The sequence below is a fragment of the Rousettus aegyptiacus genome, unplaced genomic scaffold (assembly GCF_014176215.1).
Source record: "Rousettus aegyptiacus isolate mRouAeg1 unplaced genomic scaffold, mRouAeg1.p scaffold_m13_p_7, whole genome shotgun sequence".
Taxonomy (NCBI): domain Eukaryota; kingdom Metazoa; phylum Chordata; class Mammalia; order Chiroptera; family Pteropodidae; genus Rousettus; species Rousettus aegyptiacus.
In genome coordinates, this window is record NW_023416310.1 from 21,024,088 (window position 1) to 21,046,168 (window position 22,081).

The 22,081-nt window shown below is 43.4% G+C and overlaps 1 protein-coding gene across 7 annotated transcripts in view; it reads left to right on the forward strand.

The window, feature by feature from the left end:
* CRIM1 (cysteine rich transmembrane BMP regulator 1) overlaps positions 1–22,081 on the forward strand; it is a 178,318-nt gene that overhangs the window by 147,761 nt on the left and 8,476 nt on the right. For 3 of the 7 annotated variants that reach the window (XM_016156670.2, XM_036224027.1, XM_016156673.2), the window contains 2 exons: positions 3,509–3,730; positions 17,286–17,480. In XM_016156670.2, the coding sequence (XP_016012156.1) occupies positions 3,509–3,730; positions 17,286–17,480 (417 nt within the window). Of the gene's footprint in view, positions 1–3,508; positions 3,731–3,834; positions 4,643–10,316; positions 10,583–10,874; positions 11,143–17,285; positions 17,481–22,081 lie in introns of those variants that run through there. The other 4 variants (XM_036224025.1, XM_036224026.1, XM_036224028.1 and 1 more) reach the window with 4 other exon arrangements.

The following is a 22,081-nucleotide window of genomic DNA, read 5'->3' on the forward strand; positions in this document are numbered from 1 at the left end:
AGAAATAGTTCATATCTATTATGTCGTTAGGACATGCATAACCTAGTCCTGACTATATATTTTATCATTATCAGTCTTTTATTCAGGTGCAGACCCTGCTGATGTTTCTGTGTTAATATATAACTTTGGTTATTCTCATCCTCCTGGTAGAAACCACTTTGAGTGGTCTCTTCATTAGTGATCATAAACTTATATCCATTTAGATATTCGTTTTACAAATACTTATGGAATGCCTGTATCGAGCCATAGGAATCCCTGGGTAAATGGGTAAATGAAAATATACACAACTCCTGTCCTGTAGAGCAGTAATCCAAAAGAATAGTCAACAATCCAATATTCCACATTTACGTAAATAATGACAAAGTGAGAGGAGTGCCTGGAAAGGAAATAATTAAGGGCACATCTAACCCAGGAAGTTATAAGTAAAGTGAAAAGTACTTCTGGTGCCACTTGTACTAGGATCTGAGGACAAATAACAGGGGTCGGTTAGAGGTGAGGTTATGGGAGAAGGGACTTCTCCATGACCACTCGCCCAGGTTATTGGCAGGACACCTGAATGGACACAGAGATTCAGACCAGACAAAGATCAGGAGCTACCTGGGAAAGGGTCTCCTGAGTCCGCGGAGGTGTGGCTTCTTAGAGCTGGATCTCAGGGCGGGTGCTCATATGCAGAGGTCTCCCAGATTCTAGCAGAGCAGGGCGAAGGCTTTCCTTTCTTCCCCGAGGTCCCTAAGGAGAGCAAGCACCCCTACATGCCTGGCTTTGACTTCTCATTCATAAATGTGCACTTGGGCAATTCTTCCTTCGCTTATGTAGAACTTGAGAAAGATTTCAGTGATAGCCCTTATCTTAAACACTAGGACTTCGTGTTATATATCAATATTACAGAGGTGAAGAACATATCTGGAATCGATATTTTAAAGTCAGTCACCCACACTGTAGTTGATCTTCTGAACTTTGCAATAATTGCGTTGCTGCAATAAAGATAAAAGTCTTTAATATTCAAGACAGTTTATTCACATCACAGTAAATTTCAGCAGCAGCATTGACAAATGGTATATTATACATCTAGAAAAACAGCGTTTCTAACCTCGGGATACTCGTGTTCTAAGGTAATTCAAAATGATGTCTGTGTACAGCAGAAGAGCAGCTTCTGCAGAGCTGCCTCCCTCACGGTAATTACTTCTCCTAGGATGCTCGTCATTCCCTCTGTCCTGCAGCATTCCCTCTCCTCCAGCCTGGTTTAGAGCAAGATCCAGACGTGGAAATGCGTTCAGGAGGAAAGCTTGAACACCCCCGCAGGCGATGACACTTCCCCAAATTAAAAAAAGGGAGGAAGTAGAGTAGCACTGCTTGCTTTTCTAAAACTTTTGAAATTCTTTTCCATCCTTTATTCTTCAGTGTTGTAAAGCAGTGTAGTATAGAAGAGGGAGCTAGAGTAGAAATAGAATCAATGAACAACAACAGAAAAAAAAAAAACTGGTAAAAACAAAATAAAAGAGTTAAGATTTGGAAGCAGAAATGTAAAGAAGGGGTTTCTGGGACAGGAGAAATGGCAAGAGAGGCCCAAAGAAGAAAGAATCCGTGAGCAAGATTCCCAAAAGATATTTTTAGTCAGGGTTCACTTGGTGGTCGCCTCCTTCCCAAGGGAGGAAGACCCACAGAGCCTGCATGTCAGCCCTGACTCTCACCCCAGCCCTGCCGAGCACACCCCAATACCCTCTGGGACATCTCCAGGCCCTGATAAGAGGCCTCCAGACCCCAGGATATTCATTTCAGCTATTAGTTCGTAGCTTTATTCAAGCCATCTCTGCTTCCTCTTCTAAGTTTTTAGGATCCAGGGTCGGCCATACTTGAAAACACCAAGCTACCATAACCCACCGAAACCCCTATTTGCAGCACCTGCCTAGTGAGGACTAGAGTGTGAGCTGTGCTGATTTCTAGCCAAAGCAAAAGTTAGCACTGGTCAGCCTCAAAAAGTAATTATCCCCGGACATGGAGGACCCCAGCAAGGTCACCGAGAAAGTAATCCTGTCTCACCATCTCTCACTCATCGGATGCGATCTGTGGAACTGCACCTAAAACTGGACCTAGAGTACGTGTGTAGCGATGGAGCCAGTGGCTGTTTCACCCGTGACTGCCTTCAGGACTGGCGATAGGAGATAGGATTACACAATTTAAGGAAGGGGAGGCCCATTTCATTAAGGCCGACTGGCCTCTGTCCCCCCAAACAAAGCAACTTTGGTCCTCAAAGAGGCTGTAATTGTAAAATCAAACTCGTTGGCTGTAGGGTGTATTCATGAGGTAGATGTTAGGACAGTGTGACATATCCATTTAGAGCTTCTGATTTACTGTGATAACTACATGTGGGTCTCAGTTATTTCTGTTTCATGGCTGAACACAGAATTCATGAAGTTAATTCTGAGAGGGCCATATGATAGAAGTGCCTTTTCATCAGCAGATTGTGAAATGTTTAAACGGGGAACCTCACTAACATATTTTTTGGTTGTTGTTAAATCCCAGTCTTTTTTCTGCTTCAGGTTACAGTTTTCAAAAACTCAAAGGGATATCTGGGTTTTCTGATGACATTTTCTGTTTTAAGTGGTAACTAGATCTGGGAATCCTCTAGTCAAAGTTTTCAAATAGTGAAGACACAGGTGACTTGCAAAAGATTTCTCTGTGGGCAAATCTTTATGAGTGATAGAGATTTCCCATCATGTTTCAGCTGTTAATGAGCATGCCTGAACTTTGAAATATTACATGTAGGTGTCTTTTGGTGGGTGCAGTGAAAATCTGTTTGGATATTGATTGGTTAAGACTGCGTGTAGCTGCAAGTAAGAAAACCCAGCTGCAGTTTTTAAACAAGTAAAGGTTTCTTTTACGTGCATTATGTATGAGAAGTTCGGAGGCAGCTGCTTATTAGCATTATTTCAGTGTCTGAGCGATGTCAAGTCTCTTAGAGTCTGGGTAAGGATATGACAGCTACAGGCAGCACGCATACTCACGGCGAGAAGACTGGGAGGATGGCAGGAGCGTCCCATCCGCCCTTCTTGAAGGAAGTGAAAACTTTCCCAGAAATCCCTCCTTACCCATTCGTCCCATTAGCCACAACATGGTCACCCTTGGTGGCAAGGAAGACTGGAAAAGCAGGGGGTGGGATTGTCCTGTTTTGACTTGTACCCATTGTGAACCAGGTCCTCAGACACCCTCACAAAGATCAGGATTTTGTTAAGAAAGAAGAGTAGAGTGGGTGTCATGCAAGCAACTAACAGAATAGAACCTCTGCAACAGTTCTTCTGCTGGTCTTCGTTGTTTTGCTTTAAAATGTAGGACCCCGCCGGAATCAGACATGCTGTTGCATTACTGAGATATTTTTTAAGGAACATGGCACACAAAGCCATAGTGACTGAGAGCGCTTTCCGAGACACAGAGTGAGACGCACCACGTCGCACGGTTGGTGGCCTGCCGGCTCTTCTTTTCCCTGCTGACCTTCTGTTCGTTTTTTCAGATGAACCTCTCCAGACTCCCTCATCTCGTAATGACAGCGTGCCTAGCTACTGCAAAAATGACGAAGGGGATATATTCCTGGCAGCCGAGTCCTGGAAGCCCGACGTTTGTACCAGCTGCGTGTGCATGGATAGTGTGATCAGCTGTTACTCCGAGTCCTGCCCGTCAGTGTCCTGTGAAAGACCCGTTCTGAGAAAAGGCCAGTGCTGTCCTTACTGCATCGGTAAGACCAAGAAAAAACTCTTTCATCTCTACCGGGGGCTACTAAATCTATCCTGACAGCCATTTGCCTAGATCAGTTACTGTTTTTGAAATCTGTTTTTCCAGCTGACATGTCACACGGATGCGAAGTAGTAACACCAGGCAGGGGGAGGATGCGGAAGATGCGTTCCCATGATAAAACATTAAGGACAAAATGCCCTCTGAACGTCGTGATGTTACAGCACTGTCGTGTTCTGTTTGGCTGCGTTGTCATTTCAGGGTTTCTGATATCAGAACTGCCTTTCTCCCCTGTTATTTACAGATGGTCATTTGTCCCTTGTAGAAACACCATGCCCCATAGCAGGGTACACTAGGCACAGAAAGCTTGCTGCTGCCTTGAGAGCAACTGAATTCGAAACGCTAACTTAATCTGCTGACGCGTAGTTGATTCCATTTCACCCATGCAGCTGTCCATCTTCAGGACCTAAGGACACAAAGTGAGGCCTGAGTAACTAACTGACAGAGCGCTTTCCTTCTTGTGACCAAAGAGGATACATCTTGTGAGCAGGGGACATATGTATATTAGGCCCTAACATCTATAACAGAACCCGTTCTATGGACACGAGCCAGATGCTGTCCTGGAGTCCAGAAGGCAAGGCTCAGACAGCTGGCCACTCTAATAAGGCACAGTCCCTGCTCCCAAGGCTCCAGCACTCCTTTATTGCTTTTGTATCAAGTAAAGCTCATAAAGTCAAAGACATGGCATCTCTCAACCCAGCAGTGAACCTCTAATCAAGTAGCGAGTAGAAAAAGGCAAGCTGTATTAAATGCAGGTATTGCGCATCTATTGTTGGAGACTTTTGCATGCTTTCTACATAAAAGGCATTGCACGTATGTGGGTGATATCTGAGGAAAAGGAGGGATCTGGCCACAGAGCTTTGTAGCCATTCACATAAAACAGCTGATGAATGGCGCTCAGGTGCATATTGGCCATGACTCAAGCTTATCTGGACAGCTCCCTCTCCTTGACTGTGACCTCTGGCCACTAGACGGGTGGGGGTGGGGCACTTCCTCTGATTCTTATTCTGCATGGTGGTATACTAGAGATGGAGAGAGATTTTAAAAGCACAATTTCCATTCTCAGGAATTTTACGGAGCTCATGTTTCTCATTGTAATGGCCATGGAATATTTATGTTTGAAATCCGGATTCTCTTTCAGCAGGTTGGCCATCTATGTAATTCAGTCTTCAAACTGTGATGTTTTTGAGAGTAAAATGAGGGCTATTAATAATGTATGATGAGACGACAGCTCTAGACCAGGGGTGTCCCAAGCAAAGTGGGACATGTGTCTGCCATACCTATTAGTGACTGGAATGTTGGGTTCTCCTATAATACCCATTAGCTTTGTTTCTCCTAAATGGAGCCAAAAATGTATCCAGGCATACGTCTAGCTTGGTGCTACATATCTTTTCAAAGAGCTGACCAAAGTCCCACCAAAGACATGCACTGGCTTTGGTAACATCTAAATGAAAGATATAGCTGGGCCCCTGCTTCAGGCCAGGGGGTAGAGAGAGGGAGGAGGATGTACCGCCATTATCATCCTATTTAAATATCAGAACTTCAGGACCGAAAGAAACAAACAGTTCATGAACTAGCCAGGATGCTTAGAGAAACCAGAGCCCGAGAGGCCTAAGCGTCCCAGTTACCTTCAGGGGAAAAAATTCGGCACTGAATCTCTCATATGTTGAAAATTCTGAGATTAATTTGTTTTGATAAAAGTACCTGTTGAGTTTTGCTACTTAATTGATAAATTTATAATTAGTAAATTGCTCAACTAGTAAATTTGTTTTCAAATGATAACAGCAAATCATTTCTTTCTCGCAGAAGCAATTTAACACATTCAAAGCACACAAATCTGCAAATCATAGTATTCTGTCTTCTTATTTTTATTTTTTGCCCTCACATTTTCTATTCCAATTCCTGCCTCATTTAGACTATACATTCTTTAGTGTGGGAAAGGAAATACTAATTTGGTCCAAATTTATGATTTCTGATATTAAATTACACTTTCACTAAATTGTGGTCCATATAAGCTCATAATGGTATTGACACAGATATAATTGTATCACACAAACCTATGACTTATCTTCAGGAGCACATACTGGGGAGACTTTGCATTTGATGAGCAATACTTGTGTACTCCTATTCACTCATTCATCTCAATGCTTCATACATGTTGTTTTATAATTGAAATAGTCATGAAGCCCCTTCTATATGCATCACACTTTTTTTGCAAAGAGCCTTGCTAGATTAGCCTTCAGCCTCTCTCCCCTCTTGTGCCCAAGCACATGAAGTCAAGTTCAGTTCTTGACTGTGATATGGGGATTTTCTAACTCTCCAGTTTGCTTCCTCTGCCTCACCAGACTTGTTCATCAGCTTCCCATCTACGTGGCCCTTCTGTGAGGCAGCAAGCCTGGGTACCACTAGCACACCTGCAGGTTGTTACTGCTGTGCCTCAGTGGCAAAGCCCGCCTCACCCTCCAGAGATCACCTAGCAAAGGAAGAAGATGCAAAGGCCATCATTTTATGTGCCTTAAAGCACCTGATTGATTCTCCAAGGGGCACCAAGGACCAGTGCTTGCATTGTCTCTTGTTTTAGGCTTTCTCAGTTTGAACTCAGCTCTTATTAACCGAGATGATCTGTTCCCTGAATCGTGTGTGCTTCACTGCAGTCCACAGTGCTGACCTCACCATGGCTGCAGGTCTCCTCCCTGAGTGAATAGTCTCCCTAGTCACATATGTATCTCTAAACATCTCAGCCCTGCCTTTAATCTGACTTCTTTTCTTGGCGATAAAACCCCTAAACAAAACCGTGCTTGCTTTCACTTCATGAAGTGTCCTTTTCTCTTACCATAAGAGAGTTGAAAAGTGGTGATCCTTCTAAGAGCAGAGTAATTATGAGTATTTGCGTTTCTTTCAGCTTAATTATCAAGTTGCTAATGTGCAATGATAATGCTTCTATTTGATGTGTGAAGGCCTCATATTATGTGTGCTAATTTAATAGAATGTGTAATACAGACATAATTAATAGGATTGATGATTAATTTTGAAGAGTGAACAGCTTTGTCTAATTACTTGTAATACCTATCATTAGGGAATTCATCCTTGTACTAGACACTAACTAGTAATTACCCAATCACTTTAATGGAACATCTGATTCCCTAGTTTTTTATATCCTGGCTTCCTACACAAATACAGTGACCTTAGATTTTATTTTCATAGGCTTTTTGACTGTAATGATGGATGAAAGAATGGGGAACAATAATCCAAAGGTGTCTTGGCTATTAATCAGGTGGAGATAAAAGGTCTGGTGGGAATTCTAATGCATGATGGCAGATTCGATACGTGGTTCCTCTTGAACAGCAGATGCCTCCGCTGTAACGCACTTCACATGGAAGAGAGCACCCGTGGCCTTATCACTGACCACATGCCACATGCCTCTCCAGAACTTTTCAGAACTTCAGTGAGATCTTTAGTCCATCATTCCTAAAGGATGGAAAATAACTAAGACAGCAGCTCTTTCCCTCACCGTGCCTGCGGGTGCTTGTTCTGCCCCTTGCTCTGATGTTTGTGTTGGCGATGCTTCTGCTGAGGGCCAGGCTCGAGCAGCTTCCGTAAAGGGAGGGACCGCCAGCATTCCAGTGGAGCCTCACCCTGTCCAGGGGCTCCACCATTTCTGGGCAAATATTATAAAGAAAGAGCCCCACTTTTAACATAAGGATCTTTCTTAATTTAATTTATGGGGGTTTCAAGCCCATATCGCTGCTGCATCGACATTGGAAATTAATTTGCTCAGATGTGTCTGCTGATCAAGGCAGTCTAATTGAACCAGGACTGTTCTTGAATAAGCAACTCTTGTGTTGGCCAAGTCGGAAGTATGACTCAGTGCATAGAATATTGTTTTGAAACTTACAATTTGGCAAGTATTTATTTGTAACCATGTGTTATTTTAGAAAATATTTGAGGTCAGATATTTAGAGTCATATTTGTTGGCTAGAAAATCCCTGAGTCAGTACATCTTTCTCACTTAAGAAGTTTTTGTCAAAGGTTAGTTATTTTTAGATGATAGTTTCTTGGGTGATATACATATATGTTTATATTTCATAACTTGATGTGAACAAAGTTAAGATACTCTGTTTACATGTCTTCAAGTCATTTGCTGTCTTTTAAATGCTTTTATCTCTTTAAGGATCTGTGAAAATGGGTTGTTATAGATTATATGTGAAAAAATAATTTTCTTACACATTGCATATCTGCCTAATTAGAAGTTAGCTATTATTTTATATTTTACATACATGATATTGATATTTTCAGTGGAACTTTCACATGGAGCTGGCTCAAGCTGGCTCTGCCCTCAGTTGTTGTGGTATAATTATAGTTCCTCTCCATAGTGATCTTCAACTAGCAAACGATTAAGAAATATTTCTCCTTAATAGGGGCAGTGTCTATATATCAAGCCAGTCTGTTATACAGCATTCGTTTTTGCTTAGATTTATGTTTATTTGTTTAGGTATCTTTTCCTAGAGATAAATATAAATAGTGTTTCTTTAGAACATCTGCTGATCATTGTGTATTTAACTCAGCCAAGGAATCAAACATAGTAAATATTTAATTTAGCATCTTTAAGATACACAACCCATGGAATTACATGTACATTTTTAAGCCATAATGTTATGATACTGGCATCTTCATTGGAAGATTTTTCACAGCTGTTTCTCCAGCGTGTTTTCTTAAAATTAAAAACTTCTGTGTATTGGAAAGAGAACTTACTTTGGAGCCAAAGGGTTATGATCCCACTTCTGACATATTCTAGCTGTATGTCTCAGTGCTATAAATAGCATAACCCTAGCTCGGTTTTCACATGTGTAAGATGGGAATAATGATACTGCCCTGTACTTCACGTAAGTGCTGTGAAAGTTAATAATATACATAGGTGAAAGTACTTTATGAATGGCAAACACTAATGAATATATGAGTTCAATACAGTTATAGCTCTTCTGACATGGAGTGTAGCTGATATGAGTAATATGCATCAAATAGATTTTGGTGTGTCACTTAAAATAGAACACCTGTCTTTCTGCAAGAGAAAGTCCTGGATATAGCGTCCCAATGACGAGCTTTTGAAGGACGAGAACATTTCAGATGCTGCTTTGGTAGTGTTCCTCGTCCTATGCACGTTCAGCTTAAATGTTCCCCGACTACTTCGGTCATCTCATTGTGAATCAGGGCATGCTTCGTAACAGTTGGTAGTGTAGCCGTGTTGTGGCAGTGCCTTACCCACAGACCTCAGAGATTCACTGTCCTTTCATGCCTCTGGATGTCGCCACGGGAGAGAGAATGGAGCTTTTGTTTTTGGTTTGAGAGGCTAGTCCCATCTGAGGAGTCTGTGAACTTATCGTACACGATCCACTCACTATGGCTCCTGGAAACAGTACGTGGCAGTTATAGCCAGGCAGACTCGTTGGGAAGAGACCTGATACTCTTCCAGCATGTTCTTCAGAGCCCTCGGTTCCTGTTGGCCCCCTACGGTAGCCCCAGTGGTCACAGTTAGTGCTGAGGTGATGTAAACAAACGAGAAGGAATGCGGGATGCTTCTCTGTGCGTTGTTGAGCAGGTGTAAGACTAAAAACATTCTGGTTGTCATGCAGTGTACTAACTTTGGAACAGGTCTAAAGTTGTCACGGCAAAAATAAACAGTGTTTGATTTCAGTTTAGGCCTCCCATACACCCTACGAAGCATCGCTTCTTATTCCATAAGCAGCTTGCTTTTCTCACTTCAGTATTCTTTTCAGGCCCCCAGCTATGTAAGCAGAAGTTCAAGTTGTTCTAGTTAATTCGGGGGAACCTCCGAGTGTCATCATCTTTATCTGGGCTCCAGCGCCACGTTCTTCTTTTAAAGAGTTCCGTGGCACAGAAGAGAGGCCGGCACTGGTGGTTCCAGAGAGATCCACTAGCTTATGGCTTTCACTTCTTGATCCGGTCCAGGAAACCATCCCTGATTCTGAACCCCTCTAGTGGTTTGGGGGAAGACCCCTTGTAGGAGGATTGCATTTCTCATGAGGAAATGTAATCAGATCTGAAGCTGGTCTGCAGACCCTCTGGAAGAGGCTGGCAGAGTCCTCCTGACAGCACCTGGGCCACCACAGGATGAAACATCTCCCATAGTTGCTGAAACTGACCACTCCGGGCAGTCCAGGGGCTTCCACCTCAACGTGTCCTTAACGGGATTCTGTACTCTGCCTTTTCATAGCTTTCTTTAAGTCTCAAAGAAAATGTGATTTTTTTTTTCTTATTTGAGCCAGCTTAAGCTTTCATTGTCCCTACCTGCCTTTTAGACTACCTGCCTTTTAGGTACGTGGGTATAATCTCCACGTACCTATAGGTGTGCCTTGGCTTGTAGACCTCATAAGAAATGAGACCTCGTTTAAAGTTGAAATGAATGTTTCCTTCAACTTCCATCCAGGAAGTGGTTAATTGCCTCGTAATAGATGCTTAATACAAAGGCTTAAGTTCTGTTACTGAGAGATCATCCTCTTCGCATGCCGCAGAAATCGGCCAGAAGTCCACTCGTGGAAGTCCATTCAGGAAAATTTGTGATCCTTCTATTACCCGGGAACCACGGCATCACCTATTCCTCCCAGTATGTCGAAGAAACCTGAAAAGCTCTTTCAGCCTTTGTAAGGAGACTCAGACCACCCCCTCCCCCACTCTAAGGCATAGATGGAATAAAATAAAGCAAAAATGGACTTCCAAGAAAGGTCTTAAAACTGCGGTCAGATCCACTGTCACAGCAGTTTAGCCATCATGTGGGGCAGGAGCTGGCCTTCGTGGCAGTACCGGTCTCGGTTTCTTTCTTTTTTTTCTTTTTATAAAAATGAGTTAAGAGCAGATGTTTTATTTATTAGAAGCTAAAGGTTATAAAATAAAGTGCTCGAGTTTTGAATTCAATCAATAAACATTTTTTGCATTTTTAGCCAAAAACCTTTAATTATTTGCTGAGAGAATTACTGTGTATTAGATCTCTCTGCCTCATTAAAATTGTCTAGACTGCCTGCATCATTTTTAGCAAGACTCCAGTTCAGTTACAATTTCACATTCTTTCACAGTGTATGATGGTCCAGTGAGCCAGCGTATTCAGAATCAGTCATCGTCTTCCATGCCTGAGAGTCTCTCTGCACCTCTGAGTGACCTGCAAATTATTTGCTCAGATTTCTTATTTGTTGTGATTTCTGTTGGCCTCCTGTTTATGTGAAAACATTAAAACTGGTTTCTCAAACAGGAGGCACACACATTCTATTTACCCTCCAAATGTGGAGCTTGTGCCAAGCATGCGCCCAACTTGAAATGCAGAAATGAAGATGATATCACAGGCCAGGAACGTCGGTGTCTTGTCAGTTAAGAGAGAGTAAAATTTAAGATAATAGTAGCATTTTATTCCTTTGTGTGAGTTAGAGGAAGCATACTGTAATGCATTGTTATATTTATAAGCTAAAAATTTTAAGATACTTTCCCTGTATTCACCCAAGTCAGCGGTGTCATTGGGGGGACTTGCCTGTCTTTTCCACTCTCTTTTCTAAATCTCATGTTACCCACAGTGTGCCTGGTACCTTTTCACACCTGTCTAAATGACTTCACTGACATTTTCTTTAAATCCCTCCAACCTCAAACTTAAGAAATCCAACTTGAAGTACAATGTTATTAGCAGGGCAGCAGTTTGTACATCTTTTCAAAACATTCGGCACATCTACTTAGACCTGGAATCACATGAGACTGATGAGACCCTGTAAATCTAGGAGGATCTTCTCAAGAGCAGAGACCACGTCTGCCTTGGGTACCACTGCATCCCGTATTTAGAATGGTATTCTTCACAGTGGTGGGCAGAATGAACAAGCACCTCACTATATCCCTGGTATCCCAGGCCGGGTTACTTTGCAGTGGGACTTGTTCTGAGAGTAAGAGCTACAATTAGTTTCTTGGCCACTGAGAACCTAGAGTAATTACTTTTTAGGACTCTAAATATTACACTGGAGATTTAAAAGAACTGATGCAATTTCTAAAGCTGCCTAACCTCCTCCCAGGAAGTTACTTCTGTGCCAAGACTCTGACTTCATGACCATTGTAACCAGATTTAGAGCCTGAAGTATCTATACAACAAAGTCGTGTCCTGGCAGCAACTGAAAAGCCAACTGTAACATAGGTTCGAGTGGATTTTAGTTTTTATATCCTTCCATGGAGGAAAGAGGCAGAGGGAAATCTGGAGATGGGGCTAATGTATCTCGCTCATCATGGTCATATTTAGAGTAAGACCTGAGTTACCCCATCAGTGATCCCTGAAACACTGAATTGGATATTTAGAGAGGAAGAAAACAACCCAATTCTAGATTCTAAGTCTTCCCCAGATGTTAATTAGCTTTATAGCATAATTAATAAAACAACTCAAGAATAAAAGGAGAGTCTAGTTTTGATAGCCTGTTAAGGTTTTTTTTTTTTTTTTCTTGAGAAAAGGTAAGAGAGAATTTGAAATTCAACTTGAAAGGAGTTAACATTTCAAGCCCTTGCCACTTTTTCCCCTCGTTTCTATCAAGCAGAATCAAGGGAAATGAAAGGGAGGAAAAAAAAAAAAAACGATGATAGATAGTGCATGTTTTTATTGTAGTTATATGTGGTGCAAGATAATGTTGCTTATATTTGAATCCAAAAAAAAAGATAAGACGTGTCTGAACATCCACGAGTTAAACATCCCACCGAAGAAGCCCTCATGACACAAGCGCCCCAGGCTCCCTGACGCACACTGCGGAAGATGTCTGCAGAAGCAAATCTCCATTCCTTAGCAGGAACTTTGTTTCTTAAGGAGGCCGAAAGTCACATCAAGCAGAATCTGATAGATAAGATATAGGCCAGAGATGGGAACAACATACCGAAGCTGACCTAAACCAAAGAGGGGCTATAAAATAGTAACCGTCTTCCGTATATGTTTCAAAACCTGGGCCTAGATGACATGGCAAAAGAAAAAGTCCCAAGCTTTGTGAAGCAAGGGCAGTATCATTGGAATATGGTCATAGCCCTCTGTAGCGACTGCTTAGAAGAGGATCACACTTGTTTGGGTATATAATTCCTGACATGTTTGTTTTAAAAATAAGCCTTATTATTATACCAGTGTCATCCCTCATGTTTTCCTGGAAACAGTCTCCTCTGATCTTCTTCCTACGACTTGGGAGTGGGCGGGGGCGGGGCGGAGGGTGGTGCGGAGTGTTAAATAGAGATTTGCCTAAGAAGGACCATGAGTCCTCAGTAACCACTTCCTTAGCTTCATCCATTGATAGGATCCTGCCAGATATGTGATGCAGTCAGCTGAAGGGTAATTTACTTTTGAGAACAAAGACTCAACAAATGTAAGGGGTAGGAAATCTAAGTGGCCACTTTCCAGAGTCAGTGAACAGTAACTGGATCTCTGCCCAAGAATGTGGCCTTCTGAGGTTGTCCCACGGGGTACGTGGCAGGCAGAAGGTGTGTGGGGCTGTGGAGCCAGACTCACCTTAATTCCTGTCGTGGCCCTATCACTTCCTAGCCTTGAATATTAGGCAAATGGTGTAATCTTCCTGTCCCTCAGTTTTCTGTGAAATCGGAATAATACCCTGTTTTAGTGGGCTGTGGAGATCAAATAGAATTGACACATGTAACATGCTTATCACAGTGCCCAGTACATAGCAGGCACTAAGTAAGTGGAAGTTCTGATAATTTATTAGGTATTTAAGAATCAAAATGAGGTCATTGTCAGTGTAAGCAAACAAGTTGGATAGTAAATATAACAGTCAAAATTAAATGGCACAGCCCACTCGATAGCCAAATGTAAACCACTTAGATTACTTTTAGTTGGATATTCCCATTCTCTATTTCTATATCCCTCTTTAGCCTGACTGCTTAAAATGCTTTTATGTGTGCTTTCAATTAGAATATGCTGTTTCCCCCAAAAAACTACAGTGGTATTGTTAATGTATTATTTAGAACCTGAAATTGCATAGAATAACCACTGTGTCTCCCTATAACCCAAGTATTTAGTGAAACTTCCTGACAGAGCTTTCTCAGATTAACCCATATATGCTATGGAAGAAAATGATATATCTAGAAAAAGAAATGTACATGTAAGAAATAGAGGACACCAAGTTGAACCAGTTAGCCAAAATTTGCCGCATGTTTTCAGGACTGTGTTAAGATCTTTGCCGGTCAGATGAAATTTAATCAAAAGCATAAATGTTCTCTGAGACAAGAGAAAGCTAAAGGAATTTGTCACCACCAAATGAGCATTACAAGAAATGTTAAAGGGACTTTTTTAAGAAGAAAAAAGAGAGGGAAAACAAATATGAATAATGAAATGGCAATAACTATGTACCTATCAATAATCACTTTAAATTGTAAACGAATTAAATGCCTCAATCAAAAGACATAGGGTAGCTGAATGGATAACAAAACAAGACAATACATACGCTGCGTAAGAGACTCACTTTAGATCAAAGACACAGACCAAAAGTAAAGAGACCAAAAGTAAAAAGATATTTCATGGAAATGGAAATGAAAAAAAAAAGCTGGGGTAGCAGCACTTCTATCAGACAAAATAGACTTTAGAACAAGTCTATAAGAGACAAAGAAGGACATTTCATAATGATAAAGGGATCAGTCCAACAAGAGGATATAATCCTTGTAAACATTTACCCACTCAACATAGGAGCACCTGAATATATAAAGCAAATATTGATGGACATAAAAGGAGAAATCAATAGCAGTACAGTCATAATAGGGGACTTTAACACCCCCCCCCCCACTGACATCAATAGAGAGATCTTCCAGACAGAAAATCAACAAGGAAACAGCTGCCTTAAATGACACACTAAACCAAATGGTTTTGATTGATATTATTGGAGCATTTCACCCCAAAGCAACAGAATATACATTATTTTCAAGTGCATATGAAACATTTTCCAAGACAGACCACATGTTAGGCCACAAAATAAGTCTCAATAAATTTAAGAAGATTGAGATCATATCAAGGATCATCTCTGACCACAATGGTACAAAACTAAAAATTAGTTAGAAGGAGAAAAAAAAAAAAACTTGAAAACACAGAAACATATGGAGGATAAATAACATACCAATGAATGGGTTGACAATGAGATCAAGGAAGGAATCAAAAGAGATCTTGAGACAAAGATGAAAACACAATAACCCAAAATCTATGGGGCATAGCAAAAGCAGTCCTAAGAGGGAAATTCATTGCAGTACGGGACTACATCAAGAAACAAGAAAAATCTCAAACAATCTAAGCTTACACCTAAAGGAACTAGAAAAAGAACAGCAAATAAAGCCCAAAGTGAGTAGAAGGAAGGAAAAAATAATTATCAGAGTAGAAATAAAATAGAATCTAAAAAATAAGAGATCAGCGGAACCAAGAGCTGCACGAAACAGGGTCGTCCTTCATGCCGCCCTCTTCCTCACTCTATATCCTCACAGCCACTTCTCAGAAATATCTCTAGCCTTGCCTTGCCTTTTCCATCTCTGCTGCCTTAATCTAGTCCCACATCACATCCTCTTAAAACGTATCCCCATCTTCCTTACCTCATTTAGTCCTCTACATTGTCCTGTTCTAGGGTTCTCTTCTTAAAAACAAAGCTGAGGGTTCCATATTAGCAAAAACTTCTATTATGGGTTTAGTTCGAAAGCCACCAAATGACTTTTTAAGCTTAACAGTCAGTGCACCAAAACTTTCTGTGGAACAATCACAAATACAGTGAAGTACACTTTTAAATAGACATTGAAAAGGGTTTCTGTTCACAACTAGAGCTTTTCGTGATTACTTAGAATCCCTTGTCGAACCTTACGCAGCAGCAGTAAGAGAAATGGGAAAATGTTGAGAAACAAAGTACACATTTTAACACTTGACAGATTCCTTCCTATGGTTGCTTATAACACTCTGGGATGTGGACCAAGACTTAAATCTAGGGAAATACAAAATATTACAGTAATAGGACATTGTTAATGTCAATAAGTTAGATGTGCTTGAGTAGTTGGCAAGAAAAGAATATGGATACTAAAGAGCATTTCTTTATGATTTGTGAGCATTTCTATCCGTGACCCTCCTTGGAAAAGCTCAAGGGGAAGCTTTGTGCTAGGTCTTCACAGAAAGCAGCTTCAGCCGCTTTGAAGCACTAGGCTGCAGAGTTTGGGTAGCTGGGAGGAAGTGACTCCTGACACTGTAGCTTACACTTTCTTGTCGCGCCCTCGGGCATGCTGGGTTCTGTCCTTTGTGTCTGAGCAAGGAGCATCAGTCATCCCTGCAAGAGCCTCTGATGCCTTCTGGGAAGAACCCACTCCATTCCTAAGGGACTTTGCTTCTGGATTCCTTTATAGTTTTCCATTTTCTGGTGACCAGTGGTGAGTGGAGCTGCCTTTAGAATCCGAGCATAAAATTTCCCCAGGTTAGGAAGCATCATCCGGTAATTGGCCTGTCCGGTGACAAGGAAGTGCTGTGTCCCCCAGGTGTCTCCGTCAGTTTGCTCCATCTCTGCTTTGCTGGTCACTTGGACCTCATTCGGAGCTCTCGCCTTGAGCTCAAGAGGAAATGTGACCACACTAGTCAGTTAGTGAGTTCAGGTAAACCAGGAGAGTTGGAGAAAAAGGAACATTCAAGTAAAAGGCTGAAGGAGGGAAGAAATGAGGATGGCATGGGGAAATGCAGAAAAAAAGAGCAGAATGTTTTTAAGCTATCAATTCATATACAAAAAAAGTAGCTCTTAATAATATGTTGTTTTCAGAAACCGTAGTTTACTGATAAAAATGGATCGAAATGAAATGAGGTTGTTTTTAAAGTAGAAATGTCTGTCGATGAGAGGAAAATCTGTCTAGCATCACTGGAAAATGAAGGAAATGGTTATCTCTATGCTAATTCCCCTTCGGCTAGCCCAAGGCGCCTACTGGTTCCCCATGGCATGCTATTATCATTCCTTACTATTCCCTTGAATCATTGACAAAAAAAAAAAAAAGAGAGAGAGAGAGATTAACTAAAACTAGGAATTTCTTGAATTGTCTCCAGAAACATACTCAGCTGGACTTTTTCTTTTTAATGTCTTTTCACATAGAACCAAACCTGAACACGTCTCTACCAAGTTGCATGTCAGTTTTCATTTTTCCGCATAGGATGTTCAGCTGTACAGTGGCTATATTTCTACATTTCATGATGGCAGTCTAATGACACTTACCCAGGGGTATCATTTCCGTCTGGTTGTAACAGTTGCCGCCCTGAGTTAGCCTCAGTGGCCCCTGAGGCCACAAGACTAGAGTTTGGAACCTTGTCCTGAGCAGAGGAAAATGTCACTGAGCAACTAGGGAAGCCCAATTTTCACCAAATTCTGGAAATCTGAAGCGTACTGCGATTGTACGAAGCGGTTCCCCTTTACTTCAGGCTTAGTACGATATCGTGCTTTGTCCCGTTGAGCCACTCGACCCTGTGCTGTTCTTTTCGCTAGAAGACACAATCGCAAAGAAGGCGGTGTGCCACTTCGGTGGGAAGGCCTACGCTGACGAGGAGCGCTGGGACATCGATAGCTGCACACACTGCTACTGCCTGCAGGGCCAGACCCTCTGCTCGACCGTCAGCTGCCCGCCTCTGCCCTGCGTCGAGCCCATCAATGTGGAAGGAAGTTGCTGCCCGATGTGTCCAGGTATCTAAGCCACCGTCGTGCCATTTCTCGAGCTGTAATACTAGTTTACGATGAAACAAGCAGACTCAGAGCCTCCTCCAGCCAGCCATTAGTCCCCGTGGCCCAAGCGGTGTGTCGGGCTCAGCCAAAGCCTCCCGGAGCAAAGACGATGGGGAGAGGCAGGGCGGCAGCTGGAGAGACTGTGACCCGCAAGATGAGGGCGTGATTTTGGTTCATTGCCCTAGTTCTTCTGATTTACGTTCTGTAAACTTGAGTGGCATGGTGGCCTTATGGGTATGACAGGCCTGTTAACAACACCTGCCCTATCCGAGTAGCACAGTTTTAGTGCGGCACTGGACTAGCCTAGTGGAAAAGGTCCAAGATGGGACACAGTAGGGAATACACTTAATAGCCATTACAAGGTGAATATACATCAGAACCAAAATGTAAATTGAAAGAACAGTCTGGTTCCACCTTCTCTCAGTTCCTCCACTCCAGCAGCACTCATTCCACCGCACACAGCCTTCTGTCAGGCCCTCTGCAGAGCGTTTCATCTCTTCCACACGCAGCGTATCCGCTGAGCACACCCCAGCTGGCCGTTGGAACCCCGTCCCTCTCACCCTTCGTGTCAGCTCAGTAATTCACCTCCTAGTTTCAAACCTAAGTCCCCTAAAGCTGCCCAGATCCTCCCCAGGCCTTCTGGTTTCCATGTCTGTGTCTCCTGCCAAGACAGCTCCTTTATCCTCTGCCCCTGGTCCCAGCAGTGCAGGCCCTGAGCCCTCGGCAGGCCAGCCCCTGGGCAGGGTTCCAGATCTAAAGCCCTAAACACGCAGACTTCACAGGCCGTGCAGACCACACAGAGCGAAGAGAGGGCTCACTCTGAAGAGCCTGCTGAGGTCCTGAGTGAGTCAGGAGCCGATCTTCACCTGATTCTCGTGTTTTCTTGCAGCGTATTAGAGAATTCTGCTTCATGCAATACAGTGAGCTGGGCGTCAGGCCAGCTGAGAGGTGCATCTACACTGTGCATTGTAAAATGGGACAGTCATCAAATCCAGAGTTTCACTGAGCTCTGCACGTCCACCTTTTGTCTGAGTGTTACACAGACTCACCCTAATTGAGCACGTCTAAAACTGTCCATTTATGCCCTAAAAAGGCTGGCATATTCTGCCAGGTCAGGAGGCTGACATCAAATGAAGGGTACTCTTCCTAATTTAATGTTCACTGACATCGTTTAAGGTATAGATTGAGAGGCCAAGGTTCACTTCTGTGGTGGTCTATCACTCAGCGTGCACATGAGAAAAAAATGGAATCCTCTAGTGTTTTCAATGAAAAGAGTGAGGGAAAACATGTACTTCTCGTTGGAGTCGTTTTATCTAGTACATACATGTCACCTATGTTTCACACTAGTTTTCCTAGTAATGGTGGAACTTGACCTTATTTATTCAGCAGAGATTCATCTAGTGCTTCCTATGGACAAGCACTGTTTTCGGCACTGGGGAGACACAGTGAGTCAAAGTCACCGTCCACAGGGAGCTTACGTTTTCGTAGAGAGAGATGAGAATCAAACGAGTAAACAGTAAATAACACAAGGATAAAGGCTACGGAGAAAACACAGCCAGACGGGGGCTAGGGAGAGGCGGGGACTGGTGGGTTTTGGGGTTTTTTTAAAATATAGAACGATAAGGGAACAGCTCACTGCTAAGATAACATTGATAAAGAGACCCAGAAGAATCGCAAGAATAGTGGCGAAGAGGCAGAACCCGGCAGGTAGAGGCGGGGCGGACGCCCTGGGGTGGACATGTGCAGCGCACAGTCGAGGACAAGGCCCGTGCGTGCGGGACCCAGAGAGCAGCGAGGGTAGCGAGGAACGCAGAGGCAGCCGCGGGCCCAGACACAGCCTCGTGGTGAGCGTGGGGTTTTACTGAGGTGGACTCTGGAGGAATGACATGGTGCGACTTACCGTTTACAGGGATTTCTCGGTGCTGGGTTGAGCACGGAGTGTGGGTGTGGAGGGCAGGAGTGGAGGCAGAGTGACCAATTTGGAGGCTTTTCAATAGTCCAGGGGAAAGAGGATGGTGGCTTGGACCATAGAAGCCGTGGAGGTGGGGGGAAGTGGCTGGAGTCTGATTCTGTCATCAGAGTAGAATCAGTAGGATTGGAATTAGATGTGGGGAGTGAGGGGAAGAGAAGTCAGAGATAACTATGAAGTTTTTGGACTCAACCATGGAGTTGCAGCTCTGGGGTAAAATCAGTTCAGTTTAGGGCATTTTAGTTTGAAATCCCCCTTAGACATCTAAGTGGAGATAATGAATAGACAGTGAATATCTGATCTGAAGTTCAAAAGAGAGATTGGAAATTGATCTATAAATTTGAAAGTTGTCAGCCATACGCGGTATTTTAGCCTTGAGCCGTGATGCGACCACCAAGGAGCGAGTATAGATAGAGAAGAGCCCGGCACTGAGCCCAGAGACCATCTAGCACTTGGGAGACTGGGCAGGTGGGGAGGGACTGGACAGGAAATAGGGAGCTCCAGGGACACAGGAGGAAACAGAGATGTGTGTGACCTGGATGCAAAATGGAGAAGGGTGGGAGGGCCATTAGATCAAGTCAGGTGAGAAGTGGGAACTGACTGTTGTGTGGGTGGCATTGTCCTAATCATCTTGATGAGCCATTTCAGTACAGTGGTGGAGGCAAAGTCGAATTAGGATACTTTCAAGGGACGGAGGTGAATTTGAGACAGCGGTTGTACAGCCCTGTCACAGACCATGAGTGCCAAGTTCACAATTAAGATTTTCTTGTGAAGGAGAGTAGTCTTGGAGGCTTTCACAGAAGGACCTGAGCTAGATCTTGAAGGACAGGTGGGCTCTCTTCATTGGCGTGAAGAGGGTAATCTGACCAAAGACCCTGAGGTAGAAAGGTCAAGGTGAAATGCCCCTGGAAAAGAGAGTTCTAGAAGCACAAGCTCAGGAGCTAAGGACAGAACAAATAGCTTTGGCCAAGGTTTTTAGGGCCTTAACTGTGAAATGAAGAGTGTAAACTGAGCCCTTTATAAGGAGTGGGAGGCTCGTTTTTGAGACGAATGACACGATCGCATAGGTGTCTTGGGAAGACCGACATGGAGGGATGCAGGAGGGGCCGAAGCAGGGAGAGACCAGTGGCCAGGTAGCTGCCACTTGCCTACAGATGTCCCGGGTGTATGTCAGTAAGGTCCCCAATCCCGATGGTGGTAGGAAAAGAGGCAAAGATTCTCTCTCCTCGGTTTGTGAATTTGGTAAAGGAGAGGGTGTAGATATTGCTGACATCCTTGTTCATTACAGGATATTTCTCTAGTGACTTCTCAGTGAGGATTTACTGTTCGATGGAAATTTAATTTCTGTAACTCTCCTTTCTGTATCTGATATTATTGACGAATCATTTCTCCATCTTCTCTCTCAGCAAAGTTTGCCATCAGTAGCGCTTTTGCCACTTTACATGTTAAGTGTCGCCTGCCAGGAAGGTTGGATTCCTGTCCCATTCTCCCATCGGCACACTGTGATCAGAGTCAGGGCTCTTCACTCAAGTTGCAGGCTTCCATTTCTCATCTAGCTGGCTCAGGCGCCTCACTCTGCCGTCTGGATGTTATCACTAACATTCTGAAGAGCCTCGCCCTTCACAAAGCACTTTCCCCTCTGCAGTCTTCGGATATGAGTACAAAACCTACGAGCTGCTTAGCTGGTTAGTACTTATCCCATTTTACAGAAGAAACTGAGGCCCAGAAGAGTTCAGCAAATTATCCAGTCCCGCAGCTAGTTAGCAGTGGACCTGGGAGTTTTGGTCCTAAGTGGACTTCAGGTTCTACCTCCAAAAAAGTGGTGTCCTCAGCTTGTGAGCCCCAAGCATTCCTGCAAATGACATTTTGAGGAAGGTGGCTCACAGCTGGCCAGGTGCCTCTGAACGCAGAGTGTATCCCCAGTAAGTAGTCTTGGGTTCTTCTGAAGTTCAGATCACATCTGACCACAGGGGTAATTCTTAATTGTGACCACGTGCCTCTGATGTGTGTGGCCTGGCCAAAAGTAGTTTTGTCCCTCTTCTAGCCCTGTCATCTAACAATGCCAGCAGCTACGAAGGGCCCCTGTAGTAAATGCCGGAAGGGTTGTATGTTACAGTTGGGGGTGAATGCCGTCCTTGGCCCCGGAAGGCCTGGGTCTAGTCATGGAAACAGCAGCACTCATACTTCTTTTTGTTTCTCCATGAAGTTTTTTCCTGAAAAAAAAAAAAAAATAGATCCTTTTTGGCCAAACCGCTGAGAGGCAGCTTCCTTCTTAAATTCAAATTGAAGGGAAATGACCTCCCCTTAGACTTGAGGGCTCTCAACTAAAACTTTTAAGTATTTTGCGGTTAAAAAAGGAGGGGCGCAGGTGTGGGTGAATTTTAATCAGAGCCGAACGGAGCTTAGGAGTGCACACCAACACGAAGGACAGGCCAGGAGCTGCTGAACGGCGAGGAGCTGCTGTCAGGACAAGAGGCCCGTGACGGCAAGGTTGGCCTCGATCAGAGCTGCATCCCCAGAACTTAGACCGGTGTCTGTCACGGAGGAAGGGCTTAGGAAATAGTCACTGAACAATGCTGAGATGACTCATCAC